Below are 27,089 nucleotides of genomic sequence, written 5' to 3' on the forward strand. Positions count from 1 at the left end.
AGGCATTGGAAGGGGTTGCCCAGGGCAGTGGTGGAGTCCCCATCCCTGGAGGGACTGAAGAGTTGTGTAGACATGGTGCTGAGGGACACGGTTTAGTCGGGTCCTTGTCAGTGTGAGGTTCATGATTGGACTCGATGAGCTTAAAGGTCTTCTCCAATCTAGGTAGTTCTAGGATTCTGTGCCTGCTGGCTCTTGTAAATGAGCTGGATAATGGAAAATTATTTCCATTCCAAAATTAATTCCTTCTCTGTATTTTTTTTTTTCCTAAAAAAGTTTCCCTAAGATACTATTTCTAGCGCAAAAGACATTTTACACTTGATCGGCTCTTTTTTCCCCCAACTGCTCAACTGGCTTTCCTAGATACTGATGGAGCCAGCCTCCATGTGTGGATGCCCAACAGTCCTGCAAGCCACACCAGCTCTACTCTGCAGAGAACCCCCACCTGCCCAGCAGACCTTGCAGAGCAGCTCAGAAACTGGTCCCTCCATCTGCTCTGACATACTGCTGCTTCTCAGCAGCATGCTACAAGCACCTGGAGCAGCCCTCATCTCTCAGTCCATGCTAAACATTCACGTCTTTGTGCTACAGCCCCTGCCACCTACACACAGCCCAAGCACAGGTCTCCTGTACAACGGACATCTCACACATCTTTGTTTTGTGTGAGATGTTTTTTTGTAAAAAACACATCTGTGTTTTTTAACTGTAAAATGCAAAGAATGGTGTCTTCTGTGATGAGGGGAAGGTTCCTCCTCCCAGGCTCATTGTCAGGACTGCTGCAGAAACCAGCGTGCTCACGTTTTCAGAGTTTCTGGTTTGTTTTAGCAGCAGGTTTTAACCACCTCAAAAACATCTTTGGAACTTATGGGCAAAACAGGAAAAAAAAGAAAGAAACTTAATTGTAAAGGAAAAAATGAGGTGGAGAAAAGTTCAGCTTGACATGTGAAAACCATCAGGGAGGGAAAGTGGAGGGCAGAGAGGCTTGCATAGCCTGAGCCCCAGCAGTTTCTAGTGTGCTCCAACTATGGCAAAGCAAGAAAAAAGAGGAGTGGGATGGAAGCAGGGCTTACAGTCGGTGACAGACACCACAATCCTCCGCATGAGCTGGGCCTCCTGGGCATTGGGGTTCTCCCGGTCGAGCAGGACGCCGGTGGTGCGGATCTTGCCTGTGGTGCTGTTGAGGCTGTAGAACTTGTTAGGCGGTCGGATGCTGTACACCACTGTGCCGTTCTCCCCCAGGTCTGGGTCGATGGCCACCACCTGCCATGGAGAAACAGCAAAAATTAAAGCAGAGTGATGGGAATTAACTCCCAGAGTGTGTCCCCATGTAGATTCACCAGTGTCTAATAATAAGGCTGAGCTCCCATGACAGACTTCCCCATGCCAGCAGCAGCAAGAAATTCTCCTTCCTCCACACCGCTATATATTTTCATGATGCTTACAGGGATTTTGTACCCTTGAGACCTCTATTGCAGTGTTAAATCTCACCAAAATTGGTCTGCAAGCCTGGGAGGTAATGACATGGCAAGAGAAACATGAGCATGCAGCAATCAAACGGGCTTTTCTCCTTTTAAATAAAGCCAGCTAGAAAACAAGTGCCCTTCACAAAAATAAAATAAACGGGACACAGAGGCATGCTGAGGAACTCGTGCTGCCACATTGGAAACGCCAGAAATAATTCACTGGTGGGGTTCTACTCCACACCAGACATTCGGTGTTTTATTGTTCTCCCTGTGACATTTTTAATTACAGAGGACATTTACATTAAAAAAATACCCCCGACTTCATTACACTCATAACTTCCCTGGCCCCCACTGCTTGTCCCATAGTTGAATTTACATTGTATGAGTGACATAATAATTATTTTCCCAGGAACTAATTGGGATGTCAAAGGCAAGATGACTTCAAGCAGTCACTGAGCAGTGGGGCTGGTGCTGCACAGAAGAGAGAAACCTGCCGTGCTCTGGCTCAGGCTGTGCTGCCAGACCTTTCTTCTCCCCCAACCCCTTTTCTTTCACAGCCTTCCTCCTTATATGATTTTGTGGATTCTCTTCACTTTTCCCTCATTTATTTTCTCTTCCGTGCCCATCATTTTTCTCCCGGCATGATGGAGTACAAGCCTCCCTCTCTCCTTCTCTTTTATTTCACCAGAAGGATTTGAAAGGCTGTAAATCAATGTTTTTCAGAGAGATCCTTGAAGGAGGTCACAGGCGAGGCTAAGAAAAGGAGAATTTGGCCAAAACCCACACACTCTAGGGAGAAAAAAAATACCCCAGCAGAGAGGAGAAACACACAGGATGGGCAGCAGTGAGGAGGCTCAGGAGTGACCTTTTAAATGGAATTCTGCAAGATGGTGCTTGGTTGGAAGTGACACTAATTAGGAGGTGACACTGGTAAGGAGGTGACACCAGTTTGGAGATGACTCCCTGCTCCAGCCAAGCAGGTGACAACCTTGCTGGGTGGGAGGAAGAGGCTTTTAGCACAACAGCTGCTTTCCCTTGCATGTACCGTGGTGACATCTGAGTTGGGAGGGGTCATTTCCACCAGGTTAATGAAGTATGGCTCATCCTTCCAGGTGGGATAGTTGTCATTGATGTCCAGCAGCGTGATGTTCACCTATGAGAGAGCAAACAAGCAACGCTGTATCAGGCAGCATCGGTTCCTGGGGCAGCACGGCGTCTCTCCGTGGAGGTAGAGCAGCATCAGGTACCCAACGCATGTTCACCCTCCAGAAGCAACACCCACAGAGAAACAACCTCCTGCATCCTCACAGCTAAGGCTCCTTGGCATTTCTGATCTTAGGGGGTGGGATGGATATTGGTCACAGTGGTGGGGGAGAGGGTGCAGTGGGAACATGGGAGGAAAGGAAGGAAAAAACTGAGTAACTGGTAAAAAGAAAAAAAAAAGGAATAAATGAGAAATTGAGAGAGGGGATGGTAACAGGGGATGGGAGGTGCGAAGCAAGAGATGACGGGAGGGGATGGTGCACTGAAGTGTTACAGAACAGAACACTGAAGTGTTCTTCATTCTCAGGGTGAGAAATGGCACCTAAGTGACAGCAGCAAGCCTGTGGCATACATCCCGGTGTCTGTGAGTCTCTCACCTCCCCACATCACCCCCTGCAATCCAGCCTCTGAGTCTATACAGGGGCCTGAGGGAAGAGCTGCAGTTCAAGGGGGGCAAAGGGAGCCCCCTGGTGCCTGCCACCTGCACGCGGGGGCTCTCAGTGGAGCTTCTCCTGGGGTCTTCTGTGCTCCCCAGTAAGCGGGTCCCACTGTCACACCAGGCTGAGCTGCTGGTGCCACCCCGTGGTAGAAGAAGCAAATCTGGTCACCACCAGCTCCGACGATGTACTCTGGGCACAAACCAAGGCACCAACCTTCTCCAGGTGGTCCCTGGAGACAGTTGGTGACCCACCACTACCCTGAGCACCCCAGGAGCTTGTCCATCACCCGGGAACCATGCAAAGCCCCTGAATGGACCCTTATTCCCAGATCAAAAATGATGATAGGGAACCTGGGGGTTCCCTATCATCATTTGAGTCCTGGGGGTATATACTTGCCAATGACAACAGACAGGCTCCATCAGCCACCCACTTCTCACCGAGTTTTAATATTCTTTAACTTTTTAGGAACGATGATGCATTTTGTTTTTTCATAATTACAACCTGTGCTGCAAAAAAAATCTTATTTTGCCTTTCACTAAAGCTATTGGGAGAACATTATCTCATCTGGAGTCCCAACGGGAAACCCAGCATCTGACAGGCCGTGCCATTGCCCGGTCAAGGCCTTCATGTGCCTCTGGAAAGCTCCATAGGGAGCTTCTAGTTTGCTCCCTGGATCATACACATCTTGATGGCCCTCCGTGATAGTTTAACCCTATCCTAGCAAAAACCAGGACACCCTCAGCAGTAGTGACAATTATTTTAGGGATCTCCTCAGCACAACCACAACATTTCTCTGCATCATCCCCTGTTGTGTAGGACATCTGTCCTGTAACCCAGTCAAGCATCCCAGGAGCAAGAGCACCCAAATATTATGAAATGTTCAAACCAATATGGTGCTGTGAGCAGACAGAAATGGATCCTTGGCTTTTGACCTCCTGATATTTCCAAGGACTTTTATAAACCCCTTTGCAAATGACGGGTCTCCTTGATGTCTGCAAAGGGTGAAGCAAAGCAGAAGGCTTGCTTCAGTCTTCAGTACAATGGCCTGCACCTCCACTAGAGCATTCTGAGGAGCCCAGGAATCACAAAGTGGCTGGAAACCCTTGATCCAGGCAGTATGTGAATAGCAGTCATCAGGAACAACTCAGTGTGCCTGCAGGCTCTCCAGCTAAGCATTTTCTCAACAGGCATGAACAAAGAGAGCCATGCTGCGGGTGGAATAGGTACCTGTTACTGCCTTTGCATGGAGAACTGGACACACAAAGCTCTGGAAGGTCAACTGGCTCCTGGGTGAATGACTTGCCAGGAACGGGAGCCCAATTTGAAGGTCTACACAGCCAGAATAGTCAATCTGCAAGGGCTGCAAATAGTGGTGGGGTAGCCCAGTGGGCAGTCACCACTGTATGCTCTTTACCCATGGACACAGCTGAAATTAAACACCCCTAGCATGGGGAACTGAAGCATTAGTGTCTGGGCAGCCCTCCCCACCACCAGTCCCTGGCAGGCACCGGTGGCTCAGGGAGATGGGAATTGCTCCTTCACACACTCACCATAGCAATGCCTGTCTTCTGATGGTGGCCCACGCCTCCATCCACCGCCCGGACAATAAGGATATATTCAGATTTGGCCTCCCGGTCCAGCAAAGACGTCGTCGTGATTTCTCCTGCAGCCATGAGAGATGAGAGGGATTAGAGACGTTGTATAGCAAATAGGGGCACCGGTGAAAAAAAGGGACACTCAAAACCAGAGACAGGATCCTTTACAAATGGGCCCTTCCTTCTGTTTCATTTTCAAATAGATGGACCCTGGAAGAAGAGTCAGTTTGTCAGAAAGCTCCTGCAAACTTTGTGCTGCATGCAGTAACGACTGTGTGCAGTCCCTCACACTCATTCCTGCCCGTAATGAACTGAAAACGATGCCAGCAAGGGAGGGAGGGCAGCAGCTCCTTAGCTACTGTAAACCCTTGCAGCCAAAGCCCTTTCTTAGGCATCACTCCCACTAGAAGCTGAGCTTCCACTGATGCCTCTGCCAAAGCTCTTGTGGTGACCCAGCAAGTGCTGGTGGATGAAATCTGGTGAATCCCTTACATTGTGTGTCTCCTAAGCAGGCTGCTCGGGGGAGAGGAGAAAAGGGCAAGGGAAGGAGAGAGGGTGAAAGAGGAAAAATGATGGGGAAGAAGAGCTGTTTAAATTCAGGAGAGGGAACTGAAGGGAAAAGAGGGAGAGCATGTACAGAGACTCACCTGAGCGAGCATTGATCCGAAAATGCGAGGAGCCCTCCAGAGAGTAGATGATTGACTCCTGCCCATACTCCCTGGACCGGTCCATGTCTGTGGCATTCAGGAACAGCACCGTGGCTCCTTGGGGTAGGCAGAAACAACTGAGCAACTCCACCCTGTTGCCCTGTTCCCCTCCACCATGCCTGCAGGTCACCCGGCCCAGAGGTCCCCTTGCCTGCATGCACAGTGGGGCCAAATTCCCAGACCATGCTGCTATGAAACTCTGCCAAAAAGAGTTTTGACCTCCCCAAAAAGTCATCACCCACCCTGTTCTGGCTGTAAGACCTCCAAGGCCTTTCCACTCCCCTGGAGAAAGGGCAGGGGTGTGCTCCATACCTGCCATAATGTCTTCCATGATGGTTATAATATAGGAGGGCTTGCTGAACATGGGGGGGTTGTCGTTTTCATCCTGAAGCAAAGAGAACGTCAAGAGGCTGGTTGGGAAAAAGGCAAGATGGTCAAGTAGCTGCAAGAGTCTGATATGAGGTTGCTCCTGGCCAACTACATGTCAAGATGTGACCAGCTCAAGACATCAGCACGGGGAAGGGATGGAGTAAGGGACCAGAGGTCTGAGCACATGGCTTCACTGTGAAGGTAGCTGAAGTTAAGTAAGCCAATTGTCAGTGACACTGCTGAGCCACAGAGTGGGGACAATACCAACTATCTTGCTATCCAGCAACCTGGGCAATCATAGAATCATTAAGGTTGGAAAAGACCTCTAAGATCATCCAGTCCAGCCATCAACTCATCACCACCATGCCCACTAAACCATATCCCTGAATGTTACATCTACACGTTTTTTTAACACCTCCAGGGATGGTGACTCCATCACTTTCCTGGGCAGCCCGTTCCAATGTCTGACCACTCTTTCAGAGAAGAAGTTTTTCCTAATATCCAACCTGAACCTCCCAGTGCAATCTGAGGCCATTACCTCCTGTCCTGTTGTTTATTACTTGGGAGAAGAGACCGACCCACACCTCACTAAAACCTTGTTTCAGGTAGTTGTAGAGAGCGAGAAGGTCTCCCCTCAGCCTCCTTTTCTCCAGGCTAAACAACTCCAGTTCCCTCAGCCACTCCCCATCACACTTGTGCTCCAGACCCTTCCCCAGCTCCGTTGCCCTTCTCTGGACATGCTCCAGCACCTCCATGTCCTTCTTGGAGTGAGGGGCCCAAAACTGAACCCAGCACTCGAGGTGTGGCCTCACCAGTGCCAAGTACAATATACAAGAGGTCTGAAGAACTGCTACTGTCTTCAGCCAAGCACCCTCTGAGCTTCTCCTGCCTCCACCGCACAGCCTGGGAAGACTCAAACACTCCACAAAGCACAGCAGAGCAGCATCATGCACAGAACCACCTCTCCGTCTCGGAGCGGCACACAAGTGGCTTGGTGCTCTGGGTCACCATGGCCCTGAGGCCACCAGGCAGACTAGACTGACCAGGGGAACTGCTGAGCTTTGGATGCCTTTGTTTAAGTGTAGAAATGCTGGGGGTGTTTGCAGAGAGAGCAGCTACGGTATTTTCAGGGGGGAAGTTGGTTTGCAGTGTCCTCCCTCCAAGCCTGTCTCTGACAGCAACTTCAGGCAGGAGCAATTGCTCAAAACATCTCTCAAAACACATTTCAGACCAGTTTAAAGCTCCTCCAGGGGGGCTTTAAATGCTGGTTAAACAATGTTAAGAATCTGCCTTAAATGAACCAAACCCAACCACCTACAGAGAGAAGGACGGAACAACCAGGACATTAAAACACTGTTATGGACTTTGCCGTTTCCCTGGGACTGCACTGGAGATGTTTTCTACCTGGACATCACTGATGGACCTGCAGGCTCAGCTGCTCCTGCTGCCACCCAACTTCATATTTGAGGCAATTTCACATGCCAACGGTGCCCATCGTACCGCAATAAAATTGCCATCCTCTACTCTTGTTGGCAGAAGCAGGTGGTCTTTAATCAGCCTTTGCATCACTCAGCTTTCACTACATCTCCTGTGAGGGTAATGAGGAAATTGCCTGCTGCCTGGGGTGCTCTGTACATCTTCCTCCTCCTCCTCCTCCTCCTCCTTGCAGACATGGGTTGTGGTTATTTCCCCAGGGCAAATCCAGGAGGTCTGGGCAGGGCAAAGGTAATGGAGAGACTGAATGTGCATCTGCATGCTGGCTGCAGCCGGACCCGGGTGAGCTGTGCAGTGGTCCAGGCTGGGTGGAAAGAAGCCAGAGCAGACACCGTGACATTTTGTTAGTGGTCCTGAGTTCATCAGGCTGTGCTCAGCACCACCACAGACTGGTAAGCCAGCTCCCGAGGAGGCAAGGGCTCACTCCTGGCCAGCTCTCCATCTGGCTGGAGCTGGCGTGCACCTGTCTGCACCTGCCTGTGGCTTTTCTGCTGGAGAAGGACAATTTCCACTTCAGCAACGTGAACTCCAAAGCTCCCCGCTGCAAACCTTCCACCTGCAGCAATGCCAGATGGACCCGGCACTCTTCCTCCGCTCCCACGGGAGAGGGCATTCAGCTAAACCACCTTGCTCATGGTCCCACCTCGCTGACTTCCACAAAACCAGCTTTCTGCAGTCCCCCGACCCTCAGCCTTGGACAGCTATCATATCATCATCAGGGATGCTGGTAAGTGCAGACACTCACACTGAGCACACAACCCCCTTTTCTCCAGACATAGGCACTATAAGTCACTGGTTCATCGCCCCAAACAGCGGCAGGGAGCAAAGCAGAAACTTATTAGCGGTGATATTTCCCCGGATCCTGGCGTGGCGCGTGCTATTAGTTCTGATTCGCTGGCTCCCTCTACAAAAGCGTATTGTTCCCTAATGGGAAATCTACCAGGCGAGTTTGACTGCTTTATTAAAAACCAACAACCAAAGGATGAAAAAAAATTACCTCCCTCCACACTCGCTCTTGTTCCTCAAGTGCCGTTGTGAAATGTTTCCTCCTCATTTGCTTCCTATTTTTTTTTTTTTTTTTTTTTTTTCGGTTGAGAGAAAATCCCTTTGGTTGAGAGTGGGAAAAGTGACAGCTACTTAAACCCCACCAGTGTACAGACTCAACCAGGAGGAAATGACCCACTGAAGTGTGGTCTTTACAGAGATGTTTATGCTGTCTAAAGCACAGCATGGGAAGGATATGTTTGACCACCTTTAACCCCCCCCAGCACTGCCTTATTCCCCCTCTTCTGAGCACGGTGAGGGAGCTGGAGGAGCAGCATGCTGATGGGACTTCATCCACATCCTACAGCACTGTGGACTTCATCTTCTTTGCCTTCTCAAAATGATGCTGCCACCAGCTCAGCTTAGATCCCATCACTGTGAGACTGACAGGTTATCAAGCAAACTGTCTCCATCGCTGATATCTCCCTCCAGACATCCTTGAACCACAATGTGCCTCAAAGTGACAGTCCGATCTAATCTTCCTGAGGAACACTGTGATGCTTTACCTCTCCCAGCAGCAGCCCCTCCTCGAGGGGGTTTGTACCTGTGCCAGTGTGCAAGACACAGGGTGAAGCCCGCAGCCTGGCTGGGACAGCCGGCATCGGGGAGATAAACAAGCAACTGCCTGTGATTGATTCAGAGACCAGCAATTTCTGACGCCACAAGTGCTAACGTGCAGCCAAAGCTCTCTTCTCTGCAGCTGAGCTGCAGCGAGCGCTGCTGGCTCCTGGAGTAGAAAGTGTCCCAGCCAGGCGGTCCCTGCGAGCTGAGAAGGGCTCACTGGGTGCTCAATGAACCCCTCCAGTTGAAAGCAAGGGCAGAAGGTAGATCCCCACCCTGTCCCCAGCTCTGCTCCTCACCCATGGTTAGCTGGGCCTCCTACTATGTTACTTCAAGCTGCTTCCCTATGCATTGTGCATGGTGGAGGAGAGGGAGGAGGTGCATGGGGTCAGGACAGCCCATCTGTGCTTGTCCATGGTGAGACCCCCTCAGAGACACTCTGAATCACTCTGTCACTCTGACCTTACCAAATGCCAGCATTTCTTTAACCAATATGTATGACACATACATACATGAGACAAATATAACCCATGCATATGAGACATATGCAATTGCAATCCAGGTGTATGCATCCATGGGGTGGGATAGCCTTGCTGTGTTCCTGATGGATTAACGGCACTGCTACAGAGCAATGGCAGGGAAACCACAACAGGATCACGGAACGCCGTACTTACAAACACCTCAATGGTGACAGGGACGGTGCTGTTGAGCGGCGGGTTGCCAGCATCCTTGGCCATCACAGTCAGGTAAATAACCCCATTGGCCACCTGCTCGTAGTCAAGGGGGTGGTTCACGCTGATCACTGGAAGGATGGAAAATGGGGTGGTCAGGGTGGCTTTCATGCAGTGAGCAGGGTGGTGGGCCCATCCACACCACCTCCCAGGGCCAACAGGGGCTGCTTGAGGTGGCAATGCCCTGAGAACAGGACCGCCAGGCATCACTGAGCTCCCTGCACTGGCAGAACCCGGAGTGAGCTGTATACCTATGGAAACACAGCTCTACAACCACTCGGCTCAAGCCCTGCTGCAAAGGACAATGTTGCAGGAGAGGTCAGGACAAGCCGAGGAGCTACCCAAGCAGCTTCTTAAAGCCTGCTGACACAATTGCTTGCAGGGGTGTGAGTGCAGCCTGAGCTGCTGCTCATCAGAGACACCGTGGTCCCAGGACCAGCGCTTACCTCCATACCCTTCCGACACCGTGATGTCAAAGTAGTCGCGGAAGGCAGATGCCTGCACGATGCTGTACGTGATCTGGTTGTTTGGAGGGGAGTCCTCGTCAGATGCCTAGGGTGTGAGCAGAGGGACTAAATGAGCACAGGAGCCGTGCCGGTGACATGGAACAGGAGAGACCTGAGGGGATGGGAGGTGCAGGCTGGGTGCGAGGAATGATGGAGGAAGAGGCACTCGTCAGGCACCCCAAGGAGGGTCTGTAAACCAGCTCTTCTCCCATCCCACCTCCCAGGAAGGATTCATCAGTCCCTCTCTCCTGCTACCCTGCAGCACGTGTCGAGCCTCTCCCCACAGAGGGGAAGTCCTGATTTTGCATTGTGGCAAAGTTTATTCTTGTGCTGGAGGTGCAAACAGTCTTCCCTACCTACCTTCCCTCCACAGCAGAGGCTTACAGCTCCATCAACAACAAATAGAGCACCTTCCCCTCAGTGCTGACTTTACTGAGCAGAGCAAGGCCATATGGAGGCAGTGCCTGTGCCCTGGGAGAAGCCCCAGGTACTGGGGATACCATATTGGCATGGTACTTATAGAATCATAGAATCATTTGGTTGGAAAAGACCTTTGAGATCATAGAGTCCAACTGTACCTGTCCACTACTAAACCATATCTCTGAGCACCCCATATACCTGTCTTTTAAATGCTTCCAGGGATGGTGACTCAACCACTTCCCTAGGGAGCCTGTTCCAAAGCCTGAAAGGAGGGAAGCAGCCCATAGCTGCAGCACTGCACCCAGTTGCACTTTGCAGTAAAGCACAAAGCATTTTTCAGGAGGGACACGGGAAGGACAGCAGCAGGGGTGGATGGGGACCCAACCTGCACCCATCTCCCCACCACACATTCTGCATGGAGGAGCTGCTCTTGTCCCTCACCCGGAGCCGGACCACCTGGGTGACAGAGGGCTCGTTCTCCCGCAGGGCCCCCAGGTATGCCTCCTTCTGGAAGGTGGGGATGTTGTCATTGACGTCAAGGACATTGATCCGGACGCGCCCCGTTGTCTCCTCTCCTCCACCATCCCGGGCGATGACAGTCAGGGTGTAGCGCTGTGTGGTCTCAAAGTCCAGCCGAGCCACCAGGAGGATAACGCCTGTGTCCTTGTCCAGTGAGAAACTGAGGGGACAGGAGAGGAGGGGAGAAAGCCCTGGTGACCACATGCTGGAGATGGAGAGATGGGGTGGCAGTAGCCTGACAGCTAGCACGGTGGTGGGTGAAGTTCATAGATTTTTTCTGAGGGATATTTGTTCTCAGAGTATCTTCTAGAGCTCAGTGCAGGTGGTGGGGTAGAAACCCTCAGTGCTGCTCCACAGTCAGAGGAAGCAGGCTTAGAGGCCCCCCCATCCCTTCCATGGGGCAGCCCATGTGTCTCCCCCAACTGCCCACCACAAGCAGGTTGCACTTAATGCTCCAGAGCCAACAACTCTCTGGCACATCCATTTCTCAGTCCCAGGCAGCGCTGATGCCTGTAGGTCCCAATTCAGCAAAGTGATTAAATGTGCTGAGCATCAGGCATGTGCTGAAGTTAACTCACCCCTTTGGGAGACAGCACAGTGGCTTCTTCATAGGGTATCTCACAGGTAGGACATAACAAATGCCCTTAATTACCTTGTGATTTCTTAGCGAGGTTAGAAGTCATGCTGGTGGTTCAGTCACACTTACCGGTCAGGGTCATCGCTGAAAAAATAACTGACTTTTCCATATGTGCCCACATCATTGTCAGTTGCCTGAAAAAAGAAAAGTTAATTAGTAACTGAAAGTACTTCTGGGAACATTGCATTCCACACACCGGTGAATCACAGAATCGCAGGGGTTGGAAGGGACCTCAGGAGATCATCTACTTCAACCCCCCTGCCAAAGCAGGTTCCCTACAGCAGGTTGCACAGGAAAGTGTCCAGGCAGGTTTTGAACATCTCCAGAGATGGAGACCCCACACCCTCTCTGGGCAGCCTGTCCCAGGGCTCCGGCACCCTCACAGTAAAGAAGCTTTTCCTTAAGTTTGTCTGGAACTGTCAGTGTTCCAGTTTTTGCCCATTGCCCCTTGTCCTGTCACTGGGCACCACCTAAAAGAACCCAGCCCCATCCATTTGGCCCCCGTATTTCAGGTATTTATAGACATTGATAAGATCCCTTCTCAGTCTGCTCTTCTCCATGCTGAAGAGTCCCAGCTCTCTCAGCCTCTCCTCATACAGGAGATGTTCCAGGCCCCTCATCATCTCTGTGGCCCCTCCGCTGGATGCTCTCCAGAAGATCCCTGTCTTTCTTGAACTGAGGAGCCCAGAACTGGACACAGGACTCCAGATGTGGCCTCACCAGGGCAGAGTAGAGGGGAAGGAGAACCTCCTTCGACCTGTTGGCCACACTCTTTTTAATGCACCCCAGGAGACTGTTGGCCTTCCTGGCCACAGGGCACACTGCTGGCTCATGGTCAGCCTGCTGTCCACACTCCATTACATCCTCTTGAGCCAGAGGGCTGGCACTGGCGCAGACCTTGGGTGTTGCCATTTGTCACCCGAAAGATGTGGGGCTGGGGCTGTCCATGTTTGCTTGGCTTATCCGGAGCATCCCTGATCACAGCTTCCTCTAGATCACGCTCCTCCATCAACATCTCTCAGCATCACTCCCAAAAACTTTAGCAGGGAAATTTTATGTCTACTTACTTTCCCCGACATAATAAGCAAATCTGGGAAGTGCATGTGAAATAAAGGTCTCCATGGACAATTCTTGTGGGCCCTGTGACGCCCAAGAGCTGGGACCCACAGCTCGTACCATTCCTTGCACATTCAGGGTTGGCAGCATGCCTGGGGCTGTGGGGAGGGAAATGAAAACCTATCCCACTTCAAAACTCCCTCAGGCTAAAATACAGAGCAGGAAAAGGAAGGAAAGGGATGTAGACCTTGCTTTCAAGGAGCATCTCCCAAGGACAGACCTTCTGGGGGTGCAATCTGCTGCAACCCCACCGGTGTTTCTCAGGATGCTGCAGCATGGGTGTGCAGTACCAGCTCTCGTCCAAGCCACTGCCAGTGACAGGGCCGGATGCATGTACGCTTCCGAAGCTGGAGCAGGCTCGTCACAGCAGAGCAACCAGCACCTTCTGGGGAAGGTGTGCGAAACTCCATGTGTCAGCTCTGGATGAGCAAGGCAAGATTTATGCATGTTTTAAAGTCTTTTCGCTAATGAATATATAAAATATGCATGAGCAGTGGCAGGGAAAAGGAGCAGAAATTTTTATTCTTAGGTGAGGATAGTAGAATACAAGCCCCAAAATACCCTTTTTCTCCCCCAGTATATTTTCTGAATTGAGTCCTGTCTGGATGACTTGGACACCAACAGATCTGTGAAAAAGCAGGGTCAAAGGCACATTTTATGTCCAGATACGATCTAAAGGCTGTATTTTAGGACTGGCATGGAACACAACCCACTCTTGAAACCTTCCAGATTTATCGATGGCCTTGATTACCCTTGACAGTAGATTAGAAACTTGAGCACACCAAACAGCTTTACCCCCATGCACTACTTACCTGCCACTCCATGGGGTGGCACAGGAGCAAAGGCTTGAAAACTAACCTGAATAATTTATTTTTTTCACCCTGCAAATGCTTCCTCAGCTCAGGTGGCAAATTTCTGCTGCTTTACGTTGGCTGAAGGGTGCACCGGTGGAGCCAGCCTTTCAGACCTACTGATTTTCCCGATTTTCCTCTCCACCACCAAGACAACATTTACTTTTCACATGCATTGCAACTGCATTCAGCAAAATGGAACAAATCTGCCCAGATCTGCTCAGAGAGATGGCATCCAGTGAGTGGCACCTGCTCCTGGAGGGCCAAGCCCCCTCTGGGGTGCATCTTGCTCCTCAGAGGACACCATTGAGGACATCTATGAAGATGCAGAGCCTGGAGGACACCAGGGAGGACACCTATGGAGATGTCCCATCCCAAGCAGAGCTTAGCTGCATTTCCAAATGGAAACACCTGGGTAGGAGGGGGATTCATCTACCATCTGCCCACCCGAGCTTTCCTTAGCCCATTAATACTGGTATTAGTCCCACATCCTAACAACTGCCAACCAGCTCAAGTGGCTGCAAACGGCGGTGGCAAACCCTCAAAGCGTGGCCAGGGATGGCCAACAAAGGCCCCAAGTCCTCTCTCCCCAAAATCCTTGAGCACTTAGAGCATCCTCAGCATCGCCTGGTACGAGCCAGCCCTTGACCTCCCAGCCAGGATTTTTCCCAGCCATTACTTCTGTGCCCACAACCTCTGTGAACCCTTAGGTGCCATTAATCCCTAAGTGGCTGGTGTGAAAGCAGAGCCCAGAAAGGCATTTTCCACGCACCTGTACAGGCTGGTGATGAGATAATGATTTACAGGGGGGCTGACAGTGGCACAAAGCACAGGCAAAACTAATTCCCTTCATTTGGCCCCGTACAATTGCACTTGTAAGAGCCTATTGCAGTGACGGACAATGCTGGGAAAGTGTAATTTTCTTCTGCTGGGGAAAAATATATAGGAAAAGAGGAAGGTTAAAAAAAGGTTAGCATGGAATCACTCGGGCCCTGGGGAGCTGAGCTGGGGTGGGGGCGCTGGACTCCGAGCTGTGGTGATGCCAGGCCAGACAAAAATGCCAGCAAGGCAAAGCGATGCGCTCATGAGGAGCTGGGCAGCCTAACTCTGCCCCGTACACCACCTCATCAGCCGGGCTCATTAATTACCCTGATTTACATCAGGGGAGGTGATACCTGCTTGTTGGCTCTCCTGGCAACTGAACATCACAGACATAATGCAGGGCAATGGTGCATGTCACTTGAGCGTGACAGGAAATATGCAAAAAGCAAACTGTGCATGCTCAGCACATTTAATTTTGGATTTACACTTGTTCCTTCATTACCGAACTTTTTCCCTCTAAGGGTAAAAAAAGATGCTCAGATGCTCAAACCCCCTGAGGAGATGACACCCACCCCCTTTGCACAGTGACCCCTAGGGCGCACACACAACCCACATGCAGAACACCCCAAATCCCACCCAGCTGATGGCTTTTTAGGCTCTTTCACAGTCCCTGGGTGCCAGCTGGTTTCCCACAGCTAGCCCCCCTCACTGACTGGTGTCCCCACCGGCACGCACGCATCCATCCCCATGGCTGGAGGAGGAAAGGCATCTGGCTGGAAGTTTCCTGGGGTTTCACCTAGAGAAGCAATCAAACGGCTGCTCCTGTCCTGCTCAGAATATTAAAGTGGGATTTGCCCACTGGAGCCTGCAAAAGGGCAGGATAAGAACGTGGGTCCACATCTGTACTTTTATGATCTGTCACCAGCACAGCCCATTTCTAAAAAAACACATTTGTGCAGCTAAACTCCAGGAAAGCGGTTGGAAGGGGAAGCCTGAATAACCCACGGGATTAATTTACTGAGCTGCAGCACGGTGTGGGTACCCAGCACGTGAATCACAGGCACACAAAAACACCCACAGCCCAGCTCTGCGTTCATCTCCATCCCCCAAACACAAATATTTTTGTCTCACTTTTGTCCCATCAAGAGCCATTGCATCCATCCTTCCTCACCAGCTTGTGGGCTGGCAGAGCCGGAGACAAAAGCAAGGAGCGGGCAAGTGGTTCTGCTCTCATGGGCAAATCTGCAGGAAAGGGCATGTCGTCCAATTTGTTCAGGAAACAATAGCAATGTTTGACATGTCATCAGGATTGATGGAGCAGAAATTTACATGAGAGAATTCAGTTTTAAACAGCTCCACGGAGCTTCACCGGTAATGATTTCGACATTCATCATCTGCGGAGCCCCACTCAACGACTCCTTAAACTGCCTGAGATTAACTCTACTCACAGCAGCTTCAGGGAGCACAGCAGGAGGATCGGGGAAGAGCTTAAAGAGCCAAGAAGAGCCTTTTGGGGCAGCACGGATGCCCCAGGACTGCAGTCCTGCCCCTAACCCCCCAAATGGAAGGTGGATTCCCATTTGCTTCCTACTTTTTTCTAGTTTTCAAGGAAAATGAGACAGATGCAGTCACTCCTTGGGGTTGACCACGCAGCTGTGGGCTGCTCAGACTGTGGTACAAGCAATCCAGGGTGGGAACCCATGTCTTGCTATCATACTGATTTTTGGAGTCACCTAAACCTACGTATGTTAAACAAGCAGCATCCCTTCTTAAATGCAGCCTATTGCAATCTTCACATCCCAGGGGAATAACAGCTAACCTGGTATCCAACTGGATTGGGATTTGATTTGTGATTTGGGAGAGAGAAATGTGAAGGGCCAAGAGCTTCCATGAGAAGCAATCACTGGGCTGCAAAACTGGATCAAGAAAATCAGCGGAAAACCTACATAAAGTCATTATGCCATTCCCAGCTGGAAAACAGCTCTTTTGCCAGCACCACCTGCCCTGACCACACTCTTTCCCAGGCCTTTAAAGAGCGGCTGCCTGGCAGGAGGTGGCAATCAGGTGTGAGCAGAACCATCCAGCATCACCGCGCTGCAGCCCAGCAGTATGATTAGCCGGGATAGAGGGAGGTGGGAGCAGGGAGCCGGGGCGATGCTGGGGTACCGCCGTCACCGCCTTCCCCAGCAGCTCCGGATCACAGGGCCTGCGCTGAGCTGAGAGCTCAATCGCTGCTAATGACCCCAGAGGGCTGCCCTGAGCCTGGTTATGGGGGAAAAAAATAGCCAATCAACCCCCCTGGGAATTGCAGAGCTTTTCCCCACCTCTTCTGCCAGGCACGGGGAAAACAACAGCCTCCTTGATTGTGTTTTATAACACATCAGCTCCTTGTGAGCGAGGTTAACACTTGCCTGGACAGCCTTGATTCAGCGAGGAGTAATTTACTGTAGCCAGGCTGTTGCAATGGCTGGAGACCGGGGTTTAAAATGCGAGCCAACAGAAGACAGTCCTTGTGTGAGAGAGGTGAGCATCTAAAGCATGGGTTTGCACCACACAAGGTGACACCAAGACCATTTAGACACCCGCCTGGATGGGTTTTACTGGAGCTCCATGCTGGAGCTGGGCGTCAGTACTCCGCTAATGAACCGTATTGATTTCATATTCTCCTGTTGTCCACCTAAATGGCAAGCGGCACATCTGATAGATTAAATAACCACACAATTGCCTGGCTTGACATCTCAATCACTTTGCTGTTGGGTCTCTAATGAATTTTACAGCCCAGCAAAACGGAAGAAATTAAGGTCAAAGTCCGACGGAGGAAATATAAATCCCCAATGATCTCTGAAGTATTCGCAAGAGCTTCTGGAAGCCAGTCATGCCTCCCACTGTCTGCAACTCCATTTCAACCAGGTGACGAGAATCGTCTGGGGCACAGAGGGGAGAAGGGGGACAAGAGCAAGGGAAGGGGGAAGAGCTGAACCTGTCCTCACCTGGAGGTGGACACAAACATGTTGAATCCTGGCCTGGAGGAAGGGAATGTGGCAAAGCCCAACCTTTCTCCAACAGGAAAGATAATTCCCCCTGGACCTGGATGCAGCCTGCGGTTGCTCAGAGTGTGAAGCAAACCCAGCCAGAGAGCAGGCTTTTTAGTTTTTTAGCATGCTTAGCAAGCCCAAAACACAACCTTGCCAGGCAGAGGCACTCCCAGAGAGAGTAATGGGGATGCTCCTTCTTCAGCCCAAAGATAACTGTGGTTCAGAAGCCATAGGCGGAGCTCTAGGACAACAACATCCTGACTCCCCAAGAGCTGGACACTACACCTGATTCCCAGTCAGACAGCATGCAGCCACTTCTCTAGGGTTTTTTAGGGGATGGAGAGCCTTGGTTTTACTCCTGTGACTGGAGGTACCAAAAGAGGTTTTGTTACAGGATCTAGCAGACAACTATGGTCTAAGGCAGAAGTGGCCTCTGGATGGTGCAATGGATCTCAGGACCTTGATTGATGTCTCATGACTCCCAAATGCCCAGTTGAGTTAAATTAGCCTGCCCTGAACACCCCAACAGCAGCTTGTCAGCAGCATGAGGGGATGCACAAGGGGTGCCCATGGGGTGGCACTGCCTCTGCCACAGCATTGCTTCAGGTACTGATTCTCATGGGAGGAGAGAGACACATGGGTGCTAGGGGCATGGGGGAAGCCAACTTGGAAAATAGATTCAAATCCCAGGAGCAGTGGCTCTGTTGGAGCTTTGCAGGTGGGGAAGCATGACGGAGTTGCCCTCACTCAGAGGTGCTGAGTCTGGGAGAGGACATATGGCAGTGAAGACAGTGATTGCTTTAAAGGAATGGCTGAGAAGGACGTGTGAAACCAGGGTGTTCGCACAGCAACAAGCATAAACCTTGGAAAAAATTCTCCCAGCCACCTCCCAAATCACCAGCCAAAGCCAGTAACAAGGGAAAACCACCCAACCCCATCTCCTACTGGGAATACTGGGAAAAGTGGGGGGAATCCTGCTGCCTGGCTTGAGCTTTTGCAATCTGGACAGAAGCAAGTCTGTCTTTGCTCTATGATTTTCTTTCCCATCTCATGGGCTGGACTGGCTTTTTTTTGGGGGGTGGGGCTGTGATTTTGTTGTGTTTTTTCCCCACCTCTGCGCTTTAGCTGGGCTTTTATCCTGACAGCTCCATCAGGGTAGGGAGCAGCTGCAAAAGCTGCAATAAGTGTCTCTCTCCTCAGCGCCTGGGCTGTCATGATTCCTATTCCACCCCATTTCGGTTTTACGGATTGATATTTAGATTAAAGCGATAAACACAGCCAAAGAGCACTGGGCCCTGACAGAAAGACGAGGACTGTAGCTCCGTCAATCACGCTGCTACCTGGTAACTCCCTCCTGCCCTTCCCTTTATTTACAGAGCTGGATTGTTCAGATTTTTTTTTTTTTTTTTTTTAGAGATGCACGCAGGAAGAAGACAAGCCATTCATGTTTAACTTTCCAGGTAATTTGGATTCGTCTGCTTTGATTATTTAACTATTTACTGTTTCATCTATTTGCAGCTTTCCTCTCCTCTTGCAGATAAAGGATTCAATTTTCTTTTAAGCGGTGGGGAAATTGGAAGAGATTTTGTTCTGTTTAAGCACAGCTGGAGTTGGAGCACTCAGGGGGATTGAGAACAACAAGATCAATTAAGGTGCTAACAGGAGGGTGAACTGTGTCAGCTTGGGGAGTGGAGAAGGGCTGGAAGGAGGGACAAAGTCCAGGATTGGAGGACATTGGAAATTACCCCTCACTCCGCCACCTCCCTCCCAAAGCTGAGTGTTGCCCTGGCGTTTACCTGGACCCAGCAAAACCCCCTGTGTTTCCATGTCCAGGCGAAAGCCTTCCCAGCAAGGATGCAGAACAAAAGAATGGAAGCTGACCTGGGAGTCCTCTTCTCCCAGAGTTTGACCATGCTGTGCTCCCCAAAGCCAGGCAAGAAAGCAAAGGCGGTGCAAGCTACTAACACACATGCAGGAGGTGATTCCCTCCAGAACAGGACACAAACAAGCAGGCTGCACAGGGACCTGCAACCCCCTGAGCAAAATTTAGAAGCTCAGTCAACTAGGAAAGTCTGAGAAACCCTCTGCTATCCCCATCACAGCATGGGGGAATGCTGTCCTACTGACCACCGATGACCCCCGAGATGATGGGCTGCCCCACTCTCCAGTCCTACTGCTGGGAGAGTGCCACAGGAGCCACAGACAGGGCAAGGGATGGTTTATCTCCCATTTGGTTCCCTACAGAAGTCAAGAGCATGCTCATCCCTGGAAGCCTTTTCATTCATCTATTGACTGGCAAGCTGTTTCACCACCTCACTCCCCACTCAAACTGGCTACCTCCCTTACTCCATGCAACCTCCCCCAAATCTGGAGCAATGTAGATTTTCCCTCAAGGCTGGTCCACACAGTCACCATCACCATGTGATAGAGAAACACAGTTCAGGGTGACCCCCTTGGCAAAGCACCTTGCCCACCAGCAGCTCAAAGCTATAGCCAGCTCCCCTGCTCAGCCTCTACAAATACCACTTCTTATCTTGATTATTTCTGCCCCGTGTTCACTTTCTTTTCCAAGAAAAAGAAGGAGAAAGAAAGCTTTGGCAATCACCAAGAAACAAAAGACAGCAGCAGCTACGCAGACATTAGGTGACAGTGGATGCCCTTGGACAAAGGGATGGAGGGATGCAGAGCGGGGTGAGACCTGAAGGCTGTACAGGCAACCTGAGAAAACCCCACAGCTTTGCAAGCAAAGCTGCATCCCACTCACATCAGCCACGTGCACTTGGAGTCAGACAAACCCTCCTGGGCACCCCAAAGCCACCCCTGGACCGCCGCAAAGCTCTGGGCTGGGATGCAGGAGCCCCGGGACCACAGCATCCCCATGCCTCCACCAAACTCACACCAGCAGCAGACCGATGGCTGATAGAGAAAGTGATTTGCATTATAAATAGGTGCTTATTGATGTCTGCAATTCTCCTTCCCAGGGTGGGAAAACGACATTATTACTTTCTTGTTGACTGGGGTTTACAGTCAACTGGAAAGAAGGGAAAAGAAAATCAAGCCAGGATCAATTTTCCCATCCTTGATGCGAGGCCAAAGAGAGATCGAAGAAGCAGAAGAAAACTGACAGCTGGATGGAAAAGGAGAGAAACTTTGCCAACCAAATTAAACGTTGCCTTAATGAGGAGAGTAATGGAAGGTTAATTAGCGCATTTACTTCATTAGGCTCTTACTAACAAGGCTTCTCCTGAGGAAGCGTAGTAGCAGAGAGAGGGAAGATGAGATTCCAGGTGAATGGATGTGTTGGGAATGATGATCAAGGAGGGAACAACCCATGGAGGGTAGCAGAAACGGACTACTCAGGAATGTCAACCAGAATATGTATATAAAAAAGAATATATATATATAAATATATAAAAATAAAAGAATATATGGGCTAATGCATTCTGCAAAAAAGGCAGAGGGACTTTCTTTTAAAAATAATCTGAAAATTATAATCTGAAACTCGAGAAAAAAAAGGAAAGCAGCATTTTTATAAGCACAAGACTTTCTTAACTGTCTTACAAATTCAGATTATCAAGCTCTGAGGGAACACAGTGCTTATTTTACCCGCTTTGCTGCATACCACAAGCTACAGAAAATCAGTCCCGCATCGAAATCGATGCCTGATGGTTGAATGGGGCACCATAGTTTATAGCCTGAGGTCTGTGAACTGCTGGATGTGCTCAGACTATTCCTGAGGGTCTGCAAAAGATAACTCTGGAAAGCACACCGGCAGCCTCACTCTCCCTTGCCTGAAAAAGTTTAGGGAGGGGGAACATTTCAAAGCTCTGCAAAGTCTCTGCATCCCCTTCAGACTTCTTTAGAGTGGTTGTCATGGGGAGAAACCCAGCACCATCCCAGACCAAAGGTATTTCTGGGTAAGAAGGACATCAAGGCAAGGCAAAGAGCATAACCTCGCAAGGATGTGAGAGGATAATGCCCTAGGGAGAACTGAGGCATTAACTCAGCAAGGATTTGGGACAAATCTCTGCTCAACCATCCCACTGATGTCATTTTTAAAGCGTGGCTGGCTGGAGAGAGGTACCTGTTCATCCCAGCCATTTGCCAGGGAGCATGGGCTGGGAGCCTCCCCAGCTTGCTCCTGCTCGCTGGGTGGCTGACAGAGCCCGCAGCGGCCGATCCCAGCTTGTGCAGCCAAGCCAGACCCGGGCAAATAAAGCAGAGAGGAGGGATCACAGAGCTGGGATTACTTTCCACACTTCCCTGGAGAACCATTTTTCTCAAGACCCTTCAAGGCAAATCAAATGCATTGTTGTGTTAAAACCAAGTTACTCTTGGTTTGTTTGGGCTTTAATGATTTTAGTTATCAGAGCTTTTCAGGAGGACTTTGCTGTGCAGATCTGTAGTGTATGAGAAGCTTAAGGAGACCTCCCGCCCCTTAATTCTTACCTCCCGCTGGGTCATCTTAGGCCCCTTCCCCAGTCCTCCAGGTCTAGTAAATACATCAGCCATGGAGAGCGAGGCATGTGCCTACACCATCATTCAGGTCCCTGGCTTGTGGGAAGGTGGCACCAGACCAACCCCAGCTCATGGCAGCTGCTGTCAAAGCAGCGGTGTTCCAAGGCAGGTTTGGAAGGGCACTGTGCTCTCCACTCTGCCTATCACACCACTTAGACCCTGTAGACATGCAAGGTGGCAGGACCCGGGCATGCTACAGGCTCAGCATGACAGGCGTGAACGTACGCTTACACCTCCCCTGCTCTTCCCAGCCAAGCATCCTCCATCGCACGCAAGGGGCACGGCTGGGTCCAGAGGCCTGGCGTGTCAGTGAGAGGACAGGAGGGGATGATGGCCTGGCCCCTCTGCTCCTCTCCCTGTTGAGGAGAGCTTGCTGGGTCTTTGCCAACTGTATCCTGAGCTGCATCAAAAGAGGGGTGGGCAGCAGGGGAAGGGAGCGGATTGTCCCCCTCTACTCTGCCCTTGGGAGGCCCCATCTGGAGTATTGCACCCAGACCTGGAGCCCCCAACACAAGAAAGATGTAGAGCTGTTGGAGAGGATCCAGAGAGCCAGGAAGATGATCAGAGGGCTGGAGCACCTCTCGTCTGAAGAAAGGTTGAGGGAGCTGGGCTTGTTTAGCTTGGAAAAGAGAAGGCTCTGAGGAGACGTGATTGAAGCCTTTCAGTACTTGAAGGAAGCTTATAAACAGGAGGAAGAGCAGCTTTTGACATGGGCAGGTAGCGATAGGACAAGGGAAAATCATTTTAAACTAAGAGAGGGGAAATTTAGGTTACATATTAGGAGGGAATTTTTCACCCAGAGGGTGGTGAGGTACTGGAACAGGTTGCCCAGAGAAGCTGTGGATGCCCCCTCCCTGGAAGTGTTCAAGGTCAGGTTGGATGAAGCTTGGAGCATCCTGGTCTAGTGGAAGGTGTCCCTGCTGATGGCAGGGGGATTGGAACTAGATGATCTTTAAGGTCCCTTCCAACCCAAACCATTCTATGAATCTATGATTGGTGACCCTGGAAGCAACGCCATGTTTTCATAGCTTCTTCCACTCAAAAGTTTCCCAGCTGAAAGCTCCATCTAGTGCCAACACCTCTCCCCCTCCGCAGGTCACAGAAGAGCTCCTCATGGGAGCCTCGCCACAGATAATGGGATGTGAGCCCAGGGGATTGCTTTCAAACCCTCTATGCCTGTGAAAGGAAGGAGCAGAGACCTGAGCTGCTAAGTCTGACACCTGGCCAGCATCAGTTCTGTTCTGGTTTTGCTCAGATAGAGTTAATTTTCTTCTTAGTTTTATTTTATTTAAATTATTAAATTGTTTTTATCTCAACCCATGAGTTTCCTTACCCTTATACTTCCAATTCTCCCCTGGAAGGGCAGTGAGTGAGCGGCTGTGTTTGGCTGCCAGCCAAGTGAAACCGTCACAACTTCTCTCCACAGCCACTAAGCACAGGACCCTGACTTTTCTTTCTGCTCCTGTCACAGCTGATGTTCTCCACAGGGGCTTGCAAGGCAGTGGTATGACTCCCTGCTGCTGGCAATAAGGCAGCTTGGAGCAGGACACAGAGTAGGAGCAACATGAAGGCATGTACCTGAGGGCTTCTGCTGTCTCTGGACTCAAACAGGACTAGGCAGAAGGACTGGCCCCACTAGCTCCTCCTTAATAGATCACCCCCTGCCCAGTGCTTCATCTCAAAGTGGAGGGCGTTCCTTCTGGGTCTCCCCACCTCATGCCCTGCTCACACACAATTGCCCTTCTCCCTGCAGAGGGATTTGCCCTGGGAACGTCACATTTATGCCAGACCTTGCTTTCTGCAAGGCTCGTACTGATTGCATTAGAGAGTGGCATGGATGTTGGACCATGCCCTTTTATCTGTCCCTCCTTTGTCTGCCTATCGATTTGTCCATCTCTGCAATGGATTTATCCTCCATCTGGTCCAAGATCTGCGGACATGTCTCTAGTCTAACAACTCATCCCCTTCTCCAGCTACTGGGCTTCTCAGCTGGGACAGAAAGGGCTGGAGATACCCTCCTCTCTCCTCCTCCTCTTACCCCAGGAGAAAACCAGATGGAAGACGTTTGCTAATCCAGGCACGGATTGTGGCTACCACAGAAGAACAGCCATTCATCCACCCTCTAGCACTGTCCTTCCCCAGGGCTTCCTATCGCACACCGCACCATGCTGGAGCCAGCACCCTGGCTCACCACAGCTCTCCAGGGCTTCCCAGTCTGCTCCCCACTATCAGGAAAGCTAGCACCCATCAAAAGCCACTAGCTGCCCAGGCAGCACTTGGCTGGGGTTGTCAGAGCCCCAGCTAATTTAGGGTGCAAGTGTATTACCTCAATGCCTCTCATTCCTGGAAGGCATGAAGTTATACCAGCTGCCTGCTTGCTCAAGAAGTGTGAAATTCTTTCTCTGACCTTTTCTGTTATGTTATTAAAAGGCTTCATGGACAGTTGTTTCAGAAAAAAAAAATAATAATTCAATATCTGTTGGTAGCTGGGGCAGAACTCACCCATATCTTCAAGCTGAGCTCTGGTCACCACCCTGCTTCACCCCAGCCTTGCAGAAGGAACGTGCTGCTGTGTGGGACCTCCGAGCCCCTCTAGCCTTGGTTTCCCCTGCACACCAGGGCTTGGAGCAAGGGAAAAGTGAAGTTTACTTGGGGAGAGGCCACTAACAACTGCAGAGCCCTGGGCAGCCTGCTCTCCTCTCCGCTCAGCCGTTGGGTTGAAACGCACGTGTAACTCCAAACTGCAATGATTTATGTTACAGGGCAACCTGGAAGCTTTGACTAGAGTAAGGTTCCCTTCACTCTGGTCACCATCAAAGCAGACCCACAAGCAACCTCTGGCCTAAGAGGCTTATCACATGGGAAAAGAGCACAGAGGCAGGAGAGAAGGCTGCCTTTGGGTGTACTGCAGGCTTCCTGCATGTGGCAGGAGCCATTCTCGTGAAGCCTGGGCTCTCCAGATGTTCTCATGCAAACACATGACTACCTGAATCTATATGATAAATGTGTTTCACAGACAGAACTAAACAGCTGGATAGATGGATGGGTGGATGGACAGAAAGGGAGATGGAGGGAATGAGAAAGAAAGAACAAAGAGCAGACAAACAAAACCTTAGAGAGCGGACAAGGTTGCTCCATGCCAGGGAAATTATGGAGATTTGCCCAGGAAGCTGGAGGGGTGTGTATCCAAGCCCACCCACCTCTGGGCAAAAAGGAAAAGAGCCTGGGAGCCGAAAGCAAGCAGCAGCTCTGGGTCCCCGCTGCCTGCCTGCGCTTCGGGTTGTTTTACCGCTGATTTATATGTGTAACAGGCAATGTTTCTCTGCTGTCACTGACATTAGGAGCTGAAATGCTGCAGAAATGAATGGCCATTTGTCACTGCAAATGAAGTCTGCTTGCTCTTTTTTTTTTTTTTCCTTTACATTTTCAGCTGGCTAAGCAGGGGGGAGCAAAGAAAGGGCAGCGGGGAACAGTGGGCTTGCTTGGCATGGAAGGCTCACTGCTCTTCCCAGGTCACAAAGGAAACCCCTTCCCCTCACCCACGCCCACCTGACCACATGGAGACAAGGGGGGTACACAGGGAAGCACTTGCTGGAAGGTGGGCAACCAACCCAGCATCTTCTGGGCTGCTAGGAATAACTTCTCCTCCTTCCCCAGGAGGTCAGGCTGGGCAGAAGATCAGTGATCTCACATTGCCTTGGCCTGCCATGGTTTTAGCTGCTTGCCTCCTGGCCAGGAAGAAGCCGCAGGCACTGCTCTGCCCTGCCAGTTCTGCTTGGCCATCTCCAGCAATGGCTGGTGGGAAGCCTCCCACCATCCTTCAGCAACGTGAAAGATGGTGGGAGGCTTCGCCTTCGCCCAGCCCACACGCTCTCCTGTTCATCCCGATCTCATAAAACTCCTGATTTGTCCTGGAAACCCATCGCCCTTCCAAACGCATGGCACAAAACCTGCACTTACTTTCACAAAGGGGCATCTTACAGCACTGAGCAAGGGGGGAGCCAACAAAAGTCCCCTTTCATGAGGACATCATTCAGTGGCCACCAAAGAAGTGGGCACTCCATGCAGCTAGCCAGGCTTTCTTCAAAAATCCATCCCTAACCTCCACAGGTGAACACCCATAAAGAGCTCCCAGGCAAGAGGAAAAAAAGGAGAAAAGAAAAGGACGAATTTATTAACAAGGAAAGCAGAGTTTTCATCAGCGGTACGTGGGACAGTTGGAGAAGCACCATGCAGATGGGCAGTGCAGTGGAAGCAAGCAGAGGGCTGCATCGCCAAGGCGAGCAGCAGCAGCAGGAGGAGCTGGCACTTTATGAGGGTTGTTAAAAGTTTGGGATCAGCTGGGAGGGCAATCTGGATTTCAGCGCTAATTGCATGCATTCTGATTTATCACAGAAGATTCAACTCCTGGCATTTTGCGTTCGCTCCAAAATGCTGGCATAGCTGGAAGTTGGGGAAAGAGGAGACGCAGTAACAATCTCATTGTTTAGTGTCTGACGGCCTGACTAGCTAAACATCTGCTTGAAATATTAATAACTGTCAGATGGGAACAGCTCAGGGGCTCTATACAGTTTCACACCATCTGTTTGTAGAGTAAACACACTTACGCACAGGCGCATACACCCAACGCTTTTGTCAGGGCTTTTATTCTCTGCATTGGCACGCCTGTGCAGATGGGAGACCAGGGGCTGCATCCTGGGACAGCGGGGCAAGGAGGGTCTTGGAGGGAGCCAAGCAAATCCATCTACGACTGACAATAGCAGTAGTAACACACCTAAAGCCTATCAGGGGTTTTGATGCTCCTTCCTTTTGTATTTCCCATCCCAGAGGAGCTTGCCTTCCTATTTTGGTCATTTTTCAGCACAGGGCTTATTTTTCTGCTCTCTACATGCCCCACACTGGCACTGACATCGACTGACATCACCCTCATGCCCCAGGAAATGTATCTTCTTGTCAGGGATTTTGGGTGCTCCCACTAACCCAGGTGGGAGGGATGAACCC

General features: G+C 50.7%; 1 protein-coding gene across 1 annotated transcript in view; it reads right to left on the bottom strand.

Annotated features, from left to right (window-relative positions):
* The window catches only part of CDH23 (cadherin related 23), a gene marked incomplete at both ends in the record, with an annotated part of 119,411 nt that overhangs the window by 55,014 nt on the left and 37,308 nt on the right, over positions 1-27,089 (bottom strand). Inside the window, 9 exon segments of the mRNA XM_010162174.1 lie at positions 1,068-1,257; positions 2,506-2,613; positions 4,714-4,826; positions 5,406-5,522; positions 5,778-5,850; positions 9,608-9,735; positions 10,111-10,216; positions 11,032-11,269; positions 11,816-11,880. Of these exon segments, the coding sequence (XP_010160476.1) occupies positions 1,068-1,257; positions 2,506-2,613; positions 4,714-4,826; positions 5,406-5,522; positions 5,778-5,850; positions 9,608-9,735; positions 10,111-10,216; positions 11,032-11,269; positions 11,816-11,880 (1,138 nt within the window).

The sequence above is a fragment of the Antrostomus carolinensis genome, unplaced genomic scaffold, assembly GCF_000700745.2.
Source record: "Antrostomus carolinensis isolate BGI_N321 unplaced genomic scaffold, ASM70074v2 scaffold9082, whole genome shotgun sequence".
Classification (NCBI taxonomy): Eukaryota; Metazoa; Chordata; class Aves; order Caprimulgiformes; family Caprimulgidae; genus Antrostomus; species Antrostomus carolinensis.